The following is a 19,921-nucleotide window of genomic DNA, read 5'->3' on the forward strand; positions in this document are numbered from 1 at the left end:
TTTACTTCCCTTTAAGCTACGAAATACCTGCAAGAATTAAAACTGTTTATTCAAATTACAATGGATGAGGAAGACAGGGATGGACAGCAATGCTGGGAAAATGGATAACTGTTACAAGTCCTACAAGGAGGCAACGGAGACCAACACAAAGTCACAAGATACCTGCACACTCCTGTGACAACCAGCCCATAGCTGGTTGCCAGCACTGGCTTCCCTCAGCTTTTGAGAGCCTCGCTGTGCCCTCTAGTGATGAGCCTGCCAGCAACAAAAAGGAGGGACAACAGGAGACTGAACTGAGCATCCTGAGCTGCTGGAGATCCAGATGAGATTATCTGGATGTTGTTCTTGGGTAGAAATTGGTAGGTAAAGGCTTGTTACTGATCAGTAAGTGGTTTGCATTAGGTAGCAGAAGCCAATTTCTGCTCTTTGTCCTCCAAAGGATAAAAATTCTGAAACAAACACTCCTTAAACATTTCAAAAATGGCACAAGTGATGTGCTTCACCTTCCCTGTTGCTATAAGCTCTGGTACAAGACTCTCAAGCCTTCAAGTGCTTTCAGGCAATCTTTTTCAAAGAAAAGCAAAACCACAAAGAAATTCGTACAGCAGTGGAGACATCATACCAAGACATCATACAAACACGCCAAAGCATTACAGAGGAAAAATATTACAGTCTGGTACATCAGCTACAGCACTGCACCAGCAATGCTGGGGTGATGAGCATGAATCTCAAGGCACAAATCGTGGTTTGCTAATGCAACAGGTCACCTTCGTAACAGGACACATTCAGAAAGCTGCCTGACTCATGCCCGTTGACTCTGTTGGCAGTGAAATCAAGGAAAATGGGCTGGTTGGCATTAAGAGGTCAACCAGACTCAGCTTGAAGCATGGTAATTATTGCCCTATAATGCTGAGGCCAGTGTGCTTCTCATGAGCTACGAACCTGAGCCCAAGATGCAGCTCCAGTGGTTCTGTGTCAGCGCTGTGTCAACGCTACAGGCTCTTTATGGGAGCATGACCCCACAGCCTGGTAAAATATCACCAGTATGAGAAAATTCAAGAAAATTGTTAGCTTTTCAAGCTTAAGTCGTACACAGAAAACCATACACAGACTTGCTTCACAATTGCAGTATCACATTGGATAAGGCATATTGTGTTCTTTTAGATCTCCCAGAGCTACAAGGTACCAAGCAGATTCTTACACGGTCACTGTGCTTCCTGGTCAAAGTTAGCAGTCTTTATATATAGCAGTCCTCTTTTGTCACTTTAATAGCATATTTCTGGTTTAAAAGTAACACGGAATATAAAGAGACAGCGGTCGGTTTACTGAGATCCAGCCTCAGAAGCATAACCCAACCTGCCAGCCTGGTTTTTATGGCCTTCAAAAAATACCCAAGGAATTGAAGTGCCGAGTACAACGTGAATCAGAATTGTAAGTACTATTAACAACCACATCAGAGGCACAGAACTAAGGCCGCCACGTCAAGTAAGAATTAAAACTGGATAAAACAATAGCATACATATAAAAGCACAGAATGCATTGCATTGCCTATTGCCACCAAGATTGCATTTAAGAATATTACCCTTCATATCCATGGTAGACTGGTAAAAGATGTTGGATTATCATCACCTAAATGAGAAAAACTATCAGAAAAGCTCTGTCACTTTCTCTGATATAACCTTTTCTCCAAAGCCTGAAGACATGCTAAGACTAAACTTGTTTAGCTCTTGTATTACTAGCAAAATAAGCTACCTCTCAGCAAGACCACAACTTATTTTATAGAGTTGAGTGTGATCCTTTTTTCTAAATACACATTATACAAGGATAGATACTACTTGAAAGCATTACTTACAGATTGCCAAGCAAGAGATTCCATAATGCGATGTTCGCAGCGTTCTAGATGCTTTATCATGTCCCTTGTTAGGCTTGGCTCCACTTTAATAAAACTTTCAATCACCTTGTAGAAGTCAAAAGCTTTTAAATCAAATACATTGAGAATCCACGGGAAAGACAAGTCTGTTTCAGCACTGCTACCATCACTTTGTGAAGCAGTTCCTACAAGGAAGACAGATTAGTATTACCAAGAGTGCTGCGTTCTTTCACTTCTCTTGCACCTCTTTTTGTGTTTATTGAATCATTGTCAGTTTGGAAATTTCAGCAACCACTCTTTTCTTGCTATTTACTGTATTTTATGTATTAGAACAAATAGCCAAAACTATTGATACGTAAAAATGCTCTTTGGCACTTTTGATTCAACTTACTGACATACGTAGACATGACAACTTCAAGAGCACATGCCAGAAGAGATGTGTGGAAGATGTTATCGTTCAGCAGTTTGCTAAGGGAAAAAAGAAGTCGTTATTACTTGCCTTAATGCTAAAATAGCGGATAATAATAGTGAGTTATGGACACATACCTGAAATTGTGCACTGAAAGGCGCTGTTCTTCCTGAAATGCATAAATCAAGCTTGTGATTCTTTCTGAAATTTGGACACGCAATACCAAGTTACAAGTACTAAACTTACCGACTTCAGCATAGACTCCATCACTCTGTAATACAGCCGTACCCCAAGTATATATCTCTATTAAAAGAGAAAAAAAATATTACAATTAGTTCTTAACAAAACTACATCAGGCAGACTCATGTTTTATTGATTTAGAACTTTTTTTTTTTCCTTTTTGTTTTGCAGTTTTGATTGTTTTTTGGTTTTCTTTTTGGAAGTGATAATATAAAGATCTCATTTTCCTCAGCTCCAATTGCCAATAGTACTGGAAAAGCCTCAAAGGCTACTAGGGTTTGTGACCACCTCAACCACACTAATACCAATGTTTATGTCAAGTCATGGCTAATAAGATAAACAGCAGTGCTGACAGAAAATATAGAGTACAAACTTGGTTGTATTTGCTTTCCAAAAATCCTTGTAAAAAGCACAGTTGGCCTACTGATTTTATGAAGGAAGCAAGTCACTTTGCATAGTTTTAGGCTCAGTTACCTAAATGAATGCAAGTATACCTTTCACTAAATGCATTCTGCCCAGCAATTTTCTTATTTTCCATTAAAGTGCTTCTAGCATTCTCCCCCACCCAGCTCCTATTGTTCCTTAAATAGGAAAAATCACTTGTTAAATATTATCTTTACAGAGCATTAGAAAAAAAAACACACGTCCTTTCCTCAAGTTGAACCGAGTATTATTGCTTCCTAACATTATTAATCTTCACTGGAGGAGGACAGTCGTTAAGTCAGGTCTCATGTTAGCTAGTACCAACAGAGCTCAGATGAGTAATACTCAAACAAAACGTTAGTTACCTGTGAGCCAATCTCAGCGCATCCCTGTCCAACTGCTTCAGCAAATTTCTTTTTGAAGATGTGGCCAAGACTTTCTACTCTTTTCAGGATACTATCCTTAGGGTTCACCGTGCAATTCTAGTAGAGGACAGGAAAGAGCGTAGGGGAAGAAAAGGCAAGGAAAGGCTATTTTACTTCAAAAACATTTTAATGATTTAATCAAATGAGTCCTGCATCGCTTTGTAGCATCTCTTAATCATGTCATCAGCATAAATCAGAGTGGACTATTTAAAAATATTTTATATTAAAAAAAATATTAAATATTGGACTATTAATAAAATAGAATATACAATATACACAGTGTTCAACAATTCCCAGTAACTAAACTCCGTTTCTCACATCCATCTAACTGCAATTAATACTAGTAATATGACAACTACCAACTATTTTAGTGTCTTTCAAGCATAAAGTATGGTTAAATTGCTGAATATGGACACAAGAGACTCTCTGAACACATCCTTCTTCTCTTCCTATGTCTCTTTATACCCTTTTATTTTTCTGATACATAAACTTTTAGTGTAGTAACAGAAAGATTTAAGTACTTACTGTCTCCTAGTACGTATCAGATAAATAGAAATGGTTTCTAAATTAGGAGTTCAAGAGTAATTACATTTAAACCATCCCAATCAAAATGTACATCTTCCAAAATATTTGTTAATAAAAGCGTTACCAGAACATGTATGTCAGATCTCTATGAATAAGTTTTAATTGTGTGATAATTCTAACAGTCTTCCACAACTGTTTCATCAAGCCACTTCACTTACATTGAAATATGCGATAAGGGTATCAGATGGTTTATCAGCTGCTGAATTTAGAATCATTATCAATTGCTGAATTGTATTCATTGCAGCTCTGGAAAAAAAAAAAAAAAAAAAAAGCATTGAGGTTGACTCAACAGTTTCCAGAAACTGAACAGCACTTCTGCTAACAAAAAATGTACAATTTTAGTTTTCAACTCAGTTATCAAACAACCTGCTGGGAAAAAAACTGTTGTACTGTGTTAATCATTGTGAATTCTAATAACCTGATTTATCTAATCATCTCGTTATTAGAATTATTGCAATCCATAAGTAAGCAACCAGAAGATAAGTAATAAATAATGAGCACTTCTAAAAGCAGTAAGACAGTAGAATTGCAATCCCTATATATGAAAAATATTCAGTTAAATTAAGCGAAACCCTAACAAATCATTTGGCTTTTGTAAAAAAGAAACTGGTGAACAAAAACAGCTTTTGTTTCAAGTCTTGCAATCACAAGTACAGTAAGAAAAATGTACTGAAATGGGGTATTTGATATCCATTCACAAGATGATACAGCCTTTCTAACATAAATGCTTAAAAGAAAAGCCACGTTTTTCAAAAGTAGAGCTGCCAATGATCCCATTATTAATAGCATGAGAGCGTCTTCTCCAACCCTGGGTGGGAATTAAGAAGTCACATGAAAACTTAAGATTTTTAAGATTTTTATTAAGTTTCTTCCATTTCCAATAGGAAGGTTGTAATTTGCTGAAATCCTAATTCTACTACCTTCTGCATCTGCAGCTAGGTTGGAAGATTTTTGCATTTAAGATCCTTAATTTTTAAACTGTTATGGATGAAGAAGAGGATGTGGACATTAATTTTTCAGTGTTCCTGAGAATTATACGTAGTATAGAAAGTAGAACACTGATTCTTTATTGCCTAAATAAGATCAAAATCTATTACATTTTGTGAAGTGGGATGTATTGAAGTATTGAACTATGACTCCATGTATGATCTTACTGGCTCTTTTTTTTTTTTTTTTTTTAAACAGTCAAATAGTAGAGAAAAAACAAAAAAGCATCAAAACCATCTGCATATATACACAATGCCTAGAACCTTCTTGCTAAAAAGAAATTTAAAAACAATCAATAAATCAATATCCACTGATTTATATCCAATGTCTTCTTAAAAAAAAGTTAAGTGTAGAAGCTAACTTACTAAAGTCAACCCAATACCAGTATCTCAGAAGAGCTATAATTTAAAGAACTAAAAATATTCTTAAGACAAATGCATAGGATGTTGTTTATTCAACAGGTTAAGTATCTTGTTAGGGTAAGTATTTCTCTGAAGATAACAGTTCTCATTTCATCTTCTAAAACTGAAATCCTGATGACAAGCATTTTTCATGACTTTCAGAAGGATCATTTTTCTAAGATAATAGGGCACAGCTTTTTCTCAAATTGCACATATTATCCAGGAGGTGACTGAAATACCTGTATTTGGGGAAATAACCAAAATCTTGTCATACAGGACAAGAAGATATATGCACAAGCTAGCACCTAACAGTCCCCATTTCCAACTTCTGGGGACATGATGTAGTGTTCTGCCTTTGTTTGCACAGAACCATGGTGTCCATTACGATCCACTAATATTTGCATGGACTGGTTTATTTCAAGTTCTGTATTAAGCAATACCATTAAGTTTCTATTCTTTTAAAAAGCTTATTGTAATGCTTTTTCACTTAACATCTAAAAAAAAGTTTGATTCCTCCAGTGGTATAACTACCTTCTGAGTTTATTTTATTGGTTTTCTGCACTGTTTAACCTCAGTTTGGCTTGTATCACTCAAAAAATAAGTCGACAAAAAACATTTAGTCATAACCGTATAGTCCAAAGACTCATTCTTTATTTTTCAGAAGGCTTGGGAAAATCACTTCTACCAGAAATTCTACTAATGATAATGAAAAGCTTGAAGACAATTGAAAAAATGAAATGAAAACACACAACCTATAATTATGGTGCTCTGAACTACCTGAAATTACACCTATTTTATCTACTGGTTTTATCTGATTTTTACATGATGGACCAGATATAAAACCACTGATGAAAATGACTACATTCTCACCAATTTCAGAGGGCTTAAGAGCAGGTCCTAAACATCTAGCTACAGAAAGAAAACACAAGAAAACACAATAAAAGTGCTTTCATCACAACCTGTAAGGGGATCTACTTAATGCAAGGAGAGTTAACAGTGCACTTCATACTCTGCACTGGTGATCAAAGGTTTACTGCCATCTAGTGACAGATCCGTGCTTTATGAAAAACAGTTGCTACAGCCAAAATCATTGCTAGTGAATAAACCACTTGGACTGTCTGAAATGAGAGCAGATTTGGAAAACTCAGAGAAGCCCCCACGGCTGGATGGAGAGAGTCTGAATCTCTCACTAGTACTTCTCAGAGTTATTTTAGCACATCTCAAATTTTTAGCAGTGTGGTAGCTTGCTACTCCTGGACTTTATTAATAAAACTTCCATGTCAAGAGTTTTAATCAAGCATCTTTCAGTGTTAGAGTTGTTTTCTTAATACCAGTATAACCAAGAAGTGGCAGCAACAAACTGCCAATTTGTGGAAAAAAACAGGCTTTGTTGTCAATGACCTTCTCGTTAAATACATTTCAAGTTATAGATGGTCTAGATCCTGATATCACACATTTAGTCAGGGAACCACCAGTCAAGCTGTTGCCTTTATGGCTAAAAAAAAGCATCACTGACAGCTGAAGACTAGAAGTGTAAAACTAAAAGGCACCATTAAGGCAATCAAAGCCTTTCACAGTCACCGGCAATTAAAAGTTCTTTTGTGCACTGATCAGTATCTAATCTCAGCTGCACATCCCCATTCAGTATTTTTATTAAGCTTTTCAGAACCTTACTGCTTAGTTGGCTAAAAATCAATTTCTACACACACTATTTAACAGATTTTGTAGTGGATGCACAAGCCCAGAGTCCAATTCATTCTTTCACAAGCATATAGACACAATAGAGACTTTTTTTTAACAAAAATTAAAATAATTTTTACTCATTTGAGAAAATTGAAGTAGTAATTCAGTATAAACTTTCACTTCTACAAAATGCTAAAACAAAAGGCATTTATATAGCAAGCATGGAAAACAAACTCCACTGTCCAATTTCATTAAACCTGACACCTTCAGAACAACTGCCTGTGCAAACAGTTGTTTGTCCATGTCGCACATGACACTGTGGTGACACAACTGACTGGCTCTTGAGCACCCAGGAATTTCTAACACCACTAAGTAAAATCATTCTGCTTTTGCTAAAGAACAGTACACACAAATCTCCTTTCCTTTGTTAATCAAAATGAAGCTGGGAGTTTTTTCCTGCACTGGATTGCAGATCAAACAATCTGCAATTAATACCACATTTCTATCATCTCTCCCAATTTTCCCAAATAGACCAGAGTATGTTGGCACTCTGAAACACTTATGAAGAAAAGGTTGGTACTACAAAATGTTCATCTTTGCCTATAGAAAGATGACAATACTAGGAAGAAAGCATCATGAGAGAAGAAGTGTGTGTATAAGCGGTTTTGTATCAGGGAAGGAAGCCACAAAGATCTAGACTTAGACTAATGACGGGAATACAGCAGACAACAGTATAGTGTGAAAGTATAAAGAACACAGTTTAAGTAAAAAATTCATACCGAACAGGTGTCTGTGGAAGTATTACATTAATCTCCTCATCTGGATTGTTTTTCCGTGGTGTTCTCTCCAACTGTGAACTACAGAAATAGAAAACAGACTTATGAAGCACACAAGTAATTCAGAAAAGTACATTTTCTATTAAAACTTAAAATTAACCTGCAGAAAAAAATATGGAACAGGTTTTTAAGATTTAGATTTCCAATCATTCCACCTGTTAGAACAACAACATTTATATTGCTAAGGAGATCTGTGAGTAGGTTGTTGGACTAGATGACCCTCAAAGTTCCCTTCCAATTTGATTTTTTTTTTTTAAATAGAATTCTATTTATAACAACTTAGTTTTTATGTACGCCTAGAATAGGGCCTGGATGACCTCTCCTGTGAGCAGAGGCCGGGAGAGCTGGGACTGCTCAGCCTGGAGAAGAGGAGGCTCAGGGGGATCTCCCCCAGGGCTGGGAATCCCCGCAGGGAGGGGGCAAAGAGGCCGCAGCCAGGCTCTGTTCAGGGGTGCCCAGCGCCAGGCCAGGGGCAGTGGGCACCAAGGGGCAGGCAGGAGGCTCCCTCTGAGCACCAGGCAGCACTTCTGTGCTGGGCGGCCGGCTGAGCACTGGCCCAGGCTGCCCAGAGAGGCTGTGGGGGCTCCTCCTGGCAGAGCAGCACAAGGCACCTGCACGGGGCCCTGGGCACCCTGCGCTGGGTGCCCTGATGGAGGAGGGAAGTCAAAGCAGATGGTCTCCAGAGGTCCTTCCAACCTCAACCATTCTGTGATTCTGTACTACGTACAGCTCCATTTTAATCCAATTCAAAATGGATGTGTTTTGTAGTATAGGTGAAGTCGGTCTCGTACCATGAGCGCACATCAGGTGAAGGTGAATTGTCAATAATCACTGCTACTTTAGAGTATGACTAAAAAAAAAATCCAACACATCTGATTATTGAGCAGCACCAGGAAATGTGCCAAGGCACTGGTACTCAACTGTTTATTCCGTTGAACTGTCAGTGGCGTTATTTCTGTCCCACGCAAACTACTATTCGCCCTGATAATTTCTGGGTACAGACCAGAGGTCAGAATGGGCTCAGGAGCACTCCCAGCAGGCAGCTTATTCATACCACCAGCTGGTCTGAGGAAGCAGTTTGTCAGCAAGGACCCGGCTGGCCCCAGAGCCATAACACATTCTCAGGCACACGTAATAAACTAGCATGCGACCTCCTCTTCGCAATTCCTCAGCTGCCACTGGACTAGAGGGACTTGCACAGAGTAAGAATTGGGTTACAAAGTCCATATCATTTTATCTAGATATGTAGCAACTTGTTTTATGATTACTTAAGCCGTAATATAAGGCAAGGTTGGTGACACCAGAAATATCTTAGCTGAACGACAAGCCGAAGAGATCAACAGGATACAGAGATCTCCACTTAAAACAGAGGGCAGGGCAGGGTGGGGGAACAAGCTCACGTTTTCTATTGTAGTACAACAGCAGTAAGAGGAAACATTACCACGCTATGACATCGGGCTGAAGGGTTTCATCATGATCCAGAAACAATCTTGCGTCTATGTCTTTGTTTTTGAGATACAGCTCATTGTATTCTTTTGAGAGAACCTCAACCTCGAAAAAAAACATTGAAAAGTTTTATTTTACAGCAACAAAATTGACAATTTGCTCGATAACATAGGCTAGCACTACCTCATGAATACAACCAAATACAATGCTGAAAAACTCTAAGAAAATGGCCTTGGAACTCATAAAGTCACTTCTTATACAAACAACTGAAACATACCCAGAGGAAATTTACTGTTCCCGTGTGCAAACAAAGATAATCCTTTATAAAGGGAAAACAATTGAAGATCATGAGACACTTCTGAAGAAATATAGGTCTTGATACTGTGAAACAGCTAAAAATAGGTGGAGTGGAAGACATAGACCTGCAAATCAAAGTAGTGTTTCCAGGCTTTTAAATCTTTCCTTCCAGAAAAAAATAGAAAAATATGTTTTTATGGGCAAGAAACAAAACTTGTGCCTTTCAAACAGCTACTAGACAACCCACAAGGTCCCCATCTCTGCTTGTTTGGAGATGGAAGCTTAAAGATGCAAAGCTTAAACTTAAAACAAAGTTTTATTACTCATTGATGTTTGTGTTGATGTAGTTTTGTAGAACTAGACATGTCTCTTAAAAATCAAACCATTATCACATAGCCCACATTCTTCTTTTTAAAATTACTTCTTTTAAAAGTTTCTTAGTTGATTAGATCCCACAGTGATACAACTTCATTTTGCATGAAAAGTCTGGGAGTTTGAGTGACTAACACTAACTAAAACTCAAAAACTTTTCTTCAGGGCCAGATACTAGCCTCCACATCAACTCTGGCACTGTGCTCCTGCAGCAGCAGCCAGTCACCTCAATTATCTCTTCCCTGAGCCCTCCATCATGCTAAATAATGCTGTGCTTAGGCACATTCCAACAAGAAAAAAAAAACAGGCAACAGTGCATACAAAAACAAACTAACCCCGTACCTGTCTCAAGCAAAAGCCACACGCATCTCTAACACAGCTTTGCTCTTCATCCTCTTTTTATCTTTGCCAAATTTGCACCAAACTGATTTTATGGTTAGAACTTTGAGATTAGGACTATTAAATCCATAGATTATCTTTAGACTTCAATCATTCCTTCAATTTTTTGTTAACAAAACTCATTATCTTTTCATTTTTCATTACCTTCCTAACAGTTTACACATTCTTTTGTCTGAAGTATTTCAGTATTCTATTAACATTTCTAAGCTTCAGGTTCTTTCAAAAAAAAAAAAAAAAGCAGCTCTTAGACCAAATGGCTGCACTGTGCTATTTGGGAAGAAATCTTTAGCCAAAAATACAAGTTCTGAATCAGTGTGTTCATTAGTTCATAAAGCTTGACCATCAAGCACGCAAGTGAAGACTGATGAAACAGCAACAGTAAGTCTCAGAAGTTTTGCTTGTTTTGGAAACAACATTAAAGTTTATTAAAAGCTCAGCATTGTTTTGCGTTTGTGTTGGTGTTTTTGTTGTTTTTTATTATTTTATTTTAATGGAAATGAAAGACAATTCACGTGTCCCATATCATTAGCAATTGTATAAATGAACTTCATTATAATTGACAGTTAGTTTATTTATATATAAGGATTAACTACCTCTGAAATATACCTGTAACTTGTTGCTCTGTTTTTACCACACATCTCATGCAGGTTTCAGTAGAAAGACTCATGTGATAGGTCTTTTCTTCAAATATTTTAAAGGTTTTTATTCAGGAGTATTAGACTATTGTTCTGATACTATGCTTAAAATATGCAGTTGGTTGAGAACCCTTGTTAATTTGAGAATAACCTGTACAATGACCATTAACTCAAAGTTCATACAGGGCTTCTAAGCTGTACACACCCAAACTTAAAATCTAGAGAGATGGCTGATACAGAACACGATGTTGCACTGACCCTGAAATTCATACTGGAAGGGATTAAGAGATTTAATGGGTCTTGTATTTTGTTCCCCACCGAAGATACTTAGAAAATTGAACAGAACGTATACTTGGCATACCTGCAGACCTTCAGTCTGACAAACTGCTCGTTTTCACAGTGCTCTAACAGAGACACACACAGCTAAACCTAGTCTCTAAAGAATGATGGATGTAACTTCTTTGAAAGAAGTTGTCTTGCATGCAATTCTGCAGAGGGACTCTGCTGCATCCAGGCTACAATGAAGTAAGATGAAAGTAATTCTGCAAGGACACAGCAGTGCAAACTCTGCCAGTTGTGAGACTAAGCCTGACCTTGTGGAAATTTCTCACACATGACTACATACATGTCCCAGTTATATTAAGGGATGTAACTGAAGATTGTATGCAACCACAGATGGACTTTAGAGTCCTGATATTCTAAATTGTAACTTAAATTAATGGCTTTACCAAGATCATGGATATTCAACTCCGTCATGTTTTGCTTTGAGCGAAACCACTAGCTCAACCTCAGGAAAATCATTTATAAGATTCAAATGAAAACGCTACAGACACCCAATGAATCCTGGAATCCCTGCTAAGCCACATTCCTGAAACACACTGCATTTTGCTAGATTATTTCACAACAGCCTATCAGAACCTGATCGACATGTAAAGAGAATCTTAAGTAATCTGGCATGAAGTAAAGCACTGCTGTTGATCTTAAGTTATTCCAATTACCTCTGGCAGTCCATTTGAAGCTACAATACCCATGGAATTCAAGAAAGGAATAAAGCTTGTGAAATACACATTTTTGACCTAAAAATAAAAAAAGGAAAAGCATAACATTAGTGATGTATACAGGCAGCCACACATACACTACTTTCGGATCTTTAAGTCAAGAAACTAAATGAGACGCTGTTATAATGCACTGTAGTGTTGTTTTTTTTTTTTTTTAAATAACGCACCGTGTTTTGTTTTCAATAAAGCAAAAATAAAGTTACCTACATATCCAAAACTTAGTTACCTGTAAGCATGCAGCATATAATCCTCAGCTGGCATATTAAATGACTAAACTAGGAAAGAATAACACTCCTCCCAACCCTCTTCTGTTTCATCATCTGCTTGGACATTCAAAAAAAAAGGTCCTTTTTACACAGGAATAGATTTATCAGGAGAAATAGAGGGGAAGTGGGCTTTTACAATCCCACAAAGAACAATGCATTAGTTGTGTGCATTTTTTCACTGTTGGATACAGCTGTAAACCCCAGCCCATCAGAGTAGCCCTGCAACCACGCACTGATCAGAGAATATAGCATGAAACTTGCTTCAGCACGTAACTGTATTCTTCACAGTTAAATATCCCCAGTAAAGTTATCACAAATACCATGGGATTTTTTTTTTTTTTAAAACTACCTACAAGAGAAACTGCAGAACAGTGTAGTACCCTCACTACTGAACTTAAGAGAATCAAATAAGCAGAATTATAGGGATTTTACAGGACTGTTTAAGCAAACGTACATTCCAGATGGGGTTTAGCAGAAGATCTAACATACATTAAAACAGACCTTACCTCATCTAAATTACAATCGTGCTCTTTACAAAGGATTTCAATAACTTTTGTGTCAGTATCAACTTGCTTTGAAGTGCGTGTACTCCTGTTCTGACCTCTTCTTGGAGTTCGAGTTGAACCATTCACAGTCACTGCTGTCACAGCAGACTCTGGAAAGACAGGCAGAACCATCACAAGGTTAGAGTCACCTTAAGAAAAAAGGTAACTTCAGAGATTTAATTATTTATATGACTTTTCAGGCACTTAATTATCTTCCCTTTTCATCTGTTCAGCTGGGTAAGAAACTTTCATTACGGAAAATCTATAGAAAAACAAAACCAATTTCTAAAATCCTGTATCAGTATTTAGAAATTGTTTTTAAAACACTATTCAACACAAAATTTAATAGCATTTTTTGTAAGCAGCATAGAACAAGTAGTAAAGCTAGGAGAGCCTTGCCTTTTAAAGATGAGTACTATTTTTTCTATTTTTATGGAAGTGTGAAATGATGAGCTGAAAGAGTGACTTGACACTTCTGAAGGTTAATGAAGTCACATAGGATGTACGTGCTGGTGGGAACCTGGAGTACAGTTCTACAGAGAATTCTTCCTTTCCCCAAATATCCCAGTCAAACAATCATGAAAAAACAAGTTCACCTCAAAGATATCAAAAACCTGAGCTAAAATGAGGTTAAAACATCTTGTTTTGTTAAGCTCAAAGCAGACAGCCTCAATAGTGTCAGCTTGAAATATCTGAATTATATTAAGGACATGTTAATACAGTTAAATGTTTTAAAACTAATACACCAATCAGTATGATGTTCTCATTTGTACCTCCATTCGCATTTGATAACTGTTCTATGAGAAAATGCAACAAATGACACTGCTCTGGTGGCTGCATCAATCCCCTTAACTCCTAGCCAATATCATAAAGCTCAGATGAATGGTCTGACTTTGGGGCAGTCCTGTGCAGACCCAGGAGTTGGACTTGATGATCCTTGTGGGTCCCTTCTGTCTCAGGATATTCTCTGATGACATTGTTTAAGCACAACGTGAAGCCTCTTGGTCACAAGGACTTGAATAGTGTTGTTATTTGATAAAGGAAAGAAGCACCGAGTGACAGCTTGAACAGCACCTCTAACTATCACACAGCCCAAGTCAGAATAACGCTTTACACTTACGACAGCTGATACCCATATTTTCAATTTAGACAGAAGTAGTTCTTTTTCAGTGTTTCTTTTTCAAGATGGAACACACATCCTGTCTTTAATAATGAGTTTTTTAATGATGAGTTGCTGGTCTTCATAGTTTCACTACAGATATTTAGTTGTAAAACAACAGAAGCATGAGTAGATTCAGGCTATGAATCCCACTACTTCACCCAAATCCAACATGGGATACACCTATGTAGTATCAAAGACTTTTCTATATACTGAAGCTCCAAATACTTCAGCGTAGCAATTCCATAGCTTGTGGAAGAAAAATATTCAGAGAGAAACAGAAATCTATCGTTCAAAGTTACAAGCAAATGCTTCCTTTCTCTGACTTTGGAGTGGTTTCCCAGGCTTTATATATAAAAATTGAATGTACAAAAAATGTTTGCTGAACACAAGTTTGTTGGTAAGACCATTATGTTTTTTGCTTAAAGTAAGGAAGAACCACTTGCTAATATAGAACAGATGTAATAAAGAAATCTACATTTTTCCTCTCCCATTTTATTTTGAGCTACTACTGCAATCATTTTATCATTTTTGTAGAGGGCACAGCAAATGGACAGCAAAAATAGAAAAAAATCAAAATATTAAATACACTGCTACATTCAAATAATTTAATTCAAGTTCATTAGCACCTAAATGGAACTAAAATATTAAAAAAATCCATTTTAATAAGGTTAAGAAGTTTCATTGTATTAACTGTGAACGTTATAAAGACTAGTGGAAAATTAACAAATTTACTTAGTTAACAAAAACATGAAATCCTTACTGTATGGTTCCTTGAGCATAGCAGGAGGTGACAGTTTGATAAAATAATCTAAGACACACAGCAACAACTGGAAAGAAATCACCAGGTCATCTTCCATTTGCAACACTTTACCTGCAAACATTTAAAAAGGCGAAGACAAATTTAAAGAGTCATTTTTGGAAAAATAAAGATGTTGAAGTTTATTAAATAAAATACACTACATTTAGTAGTGAAAGCATTGCGCAAAATGGCCATGTTCTTTAAAGCTCGTGGTTCTTAAGAGGTTTGTTGTTCTGTAGAAAGCATGCATAAAAATACTTATAATTCATGTACAAATTCATTTTTACCATAGTGAAGTAATTGCATAGACTATTTTACCTACACGTACTACTCGTTTCTGCACAATTCCTCACTTTTTTTGTGGTCTCAATAAAACTCTGCGAAAGCTGCTAAGCATTCAAAAAGCATAAAGAATTCCCAATACATAGTGAAGAGAAATTCAAAACATTCTTACCATATGCCTGGCCTGCCCATTGTACACCGAGTGACTTGCAAGTTAGAAAATATTAGCATGAAGAGTACTTTAAAAAAAAAACCTACATTATCCCAGCTGTTCCCAACTTCTGATTCACATGCCAGAAGAAATCTACGGAGCCATTCCAAGACTTCAAGTGTCTCCACAAAGTGTTTGGAGAGCCGATAGCAATTCAGAACAGCTACAGACACTATGTGTGCTATTTACATGTACAGATTTTGTATTTATATTCTAACCAATTTCAATAGCAGAGATGTGTACACTTTGCTGAAAAACAGATCCGGAGGAGGCAGCTGCTAAGACACATGATGCATTCCTTTTTGTAGGAGCAGTAAAATGAGACAGGACTTCTTGTACTACCATAATTGTTTGGTTACTCAGCTTTAACTGGGATTTCAGCCTTTTCTAGGAAGAACTGTAGCATTCAAAGGACATAATTTCAGGGACTTAGTTTAGTTTAAAAAGATCTGCCAGTCTTTTCAAGTAGTCAGCCATTACTAAGATACTGGCAGATGATAATAAAGCATCTCAGAAGGGATTCAAATATAGAATATTGACCTTCAAAGTAAAAAAATCTCTTTAAAAGCTTTACAAAAATATTATTTATAAACTGGAAAAAATACCAGCTAAAATAGTCCAACTGCATAGAAAGAAATGTTACTGAGCAATTAGTTACAAAGCCATGCAGTCAGAACACTCTGGAACTGTGCTACAGCTATTTGTAAGAAGGGTGCTGTCCTCATATTGGAGGTGTAAAAACAAACCCATAAACTCACTTTAACAGTTATTCTGATGCATACTGTTGATCAAAACTCACCTTTTGCCAGCAAAAAAGTAATCCAGTAATTTTTTAGGACTAATACAGAACTGAGTTCAGCAGAAATCCTGTAAATAGACACAAAAATAAAGACTCCACATTAACACTTCCATAAAACTCTGATTTCTGAAAACATGCTTCAGTCTATGGAACAATATAAACAGCATGCAACATTTCCCATATATTTAAGCTTATTAATTATTTCATTCCCTATGTAATTAATACTACACACAAAAAATAAGTCTTCTGTAAAGCCATTCAAGAATCAGGAAACATCTGTACCATCCTTGGAAAAGAAAGTGAATATGGATAATTCACTTAACTGTTACGAGCTGTTTTCTCTCTTGTGCCTTTGACTAATGCCCTATTCTCCAGTCACAGCATGAACTCAATCTCATTTGGGAGTTGCTAAGGCATCTTTTCATCCATTCATTTGTTGCTATGATTAGGAAGCTCACTCTCCAAATGTTCGTTTCCACCAGGCCGAGACACCCGCCATTGGGTGGAGATCCTTCATGGAGGAAGTGATCAAAATTTACACATATATCACTTCTGCAGCTTTCATCATCTCTCACTGAAATTCAAAGTCCCCACTAAATCTAAATTAAACACATGACATACTATGAACTTAGATTAATCTTAGCAGGTTAAAAGACAAAACACAAACATCTCATCTTGACAAACACAATTTGGAAAGCCAAACTTACTCACTACTGGGTTGTTCCAGATAAATAAGGCCACAAGTCCTAGAAAATAAAAATAAACATTTTTAACATCTCCCTGAAACTGTGCAATATCTTTGACTTTACTATATTAAAAAATATGCTAGTTCTCTTAACATTATTGTAAATTGTCATAATTCTGACTCTTGGAAAGAATATTACCAGACCAACTCAAGCCCTGCCAGAGCTGAAATAATACTACTGCTAAAGTGCTTACATCAAAGTTTAAATAGCAAACAATTTTAATTTAGTACAATTTAATATTTTCTTCTAGAAAAACAGTATTTTTATGTATGTTGTTACTCAGTAGCTCATAAAACACAACAAAGCAAGTGCCACAGCTGTACAGACCACTCCATAAGAGATATTTTTCAACCTTTACTCTTCCTGCAGTGTCACTGCAAGCCTTGTAATACCTGATGTTTCTTCTAATTATTTTGGATGTATGTCATCAAGAAAAATTGAGTTTATACAAAAATCAGGAAAAAAAACCGCAAATCCTTCTGGCTGAAAAAACATTACTGCAATTCAACTGTAGCAGCATAAAAACAGTGAAAAAAGGTACGTTTAAAAACAAAGCTTTTTAAATCTAAGTTCAAATTCTGCATATATATGTTTGGCTATATTTTAATACGCATGCACAATTTGCCTCTTAATCCCTTCCCTCAGGGATACTCCGGACAAAAAGTCTTGAAAAAAAATAAGTGAAGAAAGAACTAGGGGAGGGACACAAAAACAAAATGTGCCGGTGTAAATATGCAGTGATGCTTTTACAGCTCAGGAAAGACTTGCTTAAAATATTAACCTGCATAGAACTTCATAGGTTTAAGGCAACTATAAAGCTCATAAAAATATTACAATATATACATTATTCAAGCTAATGTTAACAGACTTTGAAAAGAAAAAAAATTAAATCACATTTATGTCTTGATCTCACGATCTGTCTTCAGGTTAAAGCGGAATGGCAACTTACCAACTTGGAACAACTGGATCAAAAAAAAAAAAAAAAAAAAAAGCATCCACTTGAGAACCTCCTGAGTTTTAAGTGACACACAGGAAGCCCTCTGCATGCTGCCATAACCAAATTCTACTTTATCACATACGAAGATGAGAGCTTTCCTTGATTTTGAGTGTATGGTCAGCTAAACCACTTGGGAAGGTTTATCTTGATCGCAGATGAGAACTGCTGTTACAGCAGTCTCTGCAATGCCCTGAGACTCTGGAACAGCTTTCAGTTCCAGATCTGGGACACAGAAACTATCTTATTTGTGCTTTTTTTTTTTTCCAGAGCTCCTCAGAAAGCAACTCTTGGATCAGGAATCAGGGGTAGGGCAGTATGAAAATGGAAACTCCATTAAATAAAAATTATTAGATCATAAAACAATCTGCCTTACTGTAAGTCTTAACAAAGGGACTAGCGATCATTTGTCATGCTATTCTTACTGTTGTTTATACTGCAACAATGGGAATGTTCAACAGAGCACTGGAATAGTTATGGAGTAGAATATAAGATGTTTATTCAATGCATGTAAACAGCTCCATTTAACTAATCTGTAAATATTTGCACAGAGTTTAAACGAGCACTTCTAATACACAAATTGAAAAATACAAATACCTAAATGTTGACTGCTGTAAAGAATTTATTATTTCAAGAAGGAAAATGTACACTACCTTTCAAACTTGTGATATAGTGCAAGTAAGACATCATATTTCTTTTTCAGCCTTGATACAGTGCTATCAACTTTAGTGCTTACAGTATCCATGTTAACATCCACTTCTTTGAGAAACTGAAAAAATGTGCACACGCTGGAAAAAAGATGACAGATTATTATAACTCTGAGAAGGACTATTCTGAAATAGCTCTTAAGGAAAAAAAAAAAAAAAACACTAAAAATCATTGCCTTGCTTCACTAGACTTCAACATATTCTTACTAAAACTAGCAGTGACTGAAAACCTTGCTTTGGGAAAGACTATTGGTTTACCTGGAGCTCCATATACCACCCTGACACTTTCTAGATTTAGAAATACTTTTCAATTAAGCACCACAGGTCTCTACTGACACAGGCTCTACTATAGAAAGAATTTTCTTGGCTAGTACAGATATATTTGGTAGTCCAAAGTTGCTAACTAGGTATATCTTTCTTTCTCACTCTGCCAGTAAAACCACAAATACCCAACACATCTGGACTGTTCTACCTTAATGTTCTACTTTAAAAATCTTCTTACTACTCTAAGAACTTTAACACCATGGCTCCATTCTTCCTGAAGAAAGACCTAGAAATTAAAACGGAGATGAATACACTGAATTATATGGAACTTCAGGTCTTCCAGCAAGCATTTGGCAGCAAGGACAGCCCTACCCTTTGGAAATAGGAAAAAAAAATTTGGAATTTTTGTACAGGGGTCCAAAGTCATCCATGTAATACTATGGCCATCAAGAACGTGTGGGTTTTGTTTGATGATTTTTAAACCAAGAAATGGCAAAAAATTAAGGTGGAAGAAGCTATCAAACATTTTGATTCTTTAGCAAAAGATAGTATTTTGAGAGTTCTGTTTGCTTTGTTATAATAACAGTCAGAAGTTCATTTAGGAATTATTTTACCATGTAACGAAAGAAAAAAAAAACTTCCAAATATATTTGTGTGGCTCCAGAGGGCACGATGACTGGTAGAAATCTCTGCCAGATTGACCTTATAGCTGCTGAAAAGCTCAGAGCTAGTGAGCAATTGAGTATTGTTAAAAGCAAATTGAGTAATAGCTTATTCTTTGAAGCCCAAAGGGAAAAGTTTGCAGTGTGAGTTAGTCAGGTGAATGCGTTCTGTACTTGGGTAGAACATACTGAACATCACTGCACAAATGTGATTAGATCTCATCCGAGTAGTTTCAAGTCAGTCAAAACTGAACCGATTAAGCTGAAACATTGGACCTGATCACTGTTCTGTAAGATCATATGAAAAAAAACCTTGTATATTCACTCCCTTGGCTATCAAAAAGACAAGAATGGGATACAATTATAACTGGTAGGAAATCTTACCAAATGCCCATCTCCCACACGCTTTTGGTGATGC

The 19,921-nt window shown here is 36.5% G+C and overlaps 1 protein-coding gene across 1 annotated transcript in view; it reads right to left on the reverse strand.

Annotated features, from left to right (window-relative positions):
* Window positions 1–19,921, reverse strand: part of RB1 (RB transcriptional corepressor 1) — a 78,916-nt gene that overhangs the window by 48,970 nt on the left and 10,025 nt on the right. Inside the window, exons 4-17 of the mRNA XM_084306630.1 lie at window positions 18,524–18,658; window positions 16,838–16,876; window positions 16,131–16,198; window positions 14,800–14,910; window positions 12,839–12,987; window positions 12,007–12,084; window positions 9,301–9,410; window positions 7,803–7,880; window positions 4,111–4,198; window positions 3,308–3,424; window positions 2,526–2,582; window positions 2,417–2,448; window positions 2,262–2,338; window positions 1,853–2,055 (exon numbers count right to left, since the gene is read on the reverse strand). Coding sequence (XP_084162756.1) covers window positions 1,853–2,055; window positions 2,262–2,338; window positions 2,417–2,448; window positions 2,526–2,582; window positions 3,308–3,424; window positions 4,111–4,198; window positions 7,803–7,880; window positions 9,301–9,410; window positions 12,007–12,084; window positions 12,839–12,987; window positions 14,800–14,910; window positions 16,131–16,198; window positions 16,838–16,876; window positions 18,524–18,658 — 1,342 coding nt within the window. The remainder of the gene's footprint in view (window positions 1–1,852; window positions 2,056–2,261; window positions 2,339–2,416; window positions 2,449–2,525; window positions 2,583–3,307; window positions 3,425–4,110; window positions 4,199–7,802; window positions 7,881–9,300; window positions 9,411–12,006; window positions 12,085–12,838; window positions 12,988–14,799; window positions 14,911–16,130; window positions 16,199–16,837; window positions 16,877–18,523; window positions 18,659–19,921) is intronic.

Source organism: Netta rufina (assembly GCF_964035555.1).
Source record: "Netta rufina genome assembly, chromosome: 1".
Lineage (NCBI taxonomy): Eukaryota > Metazoa > Chordata > Aves > Anseriformes > Anatidae > Netta > Netta rufina.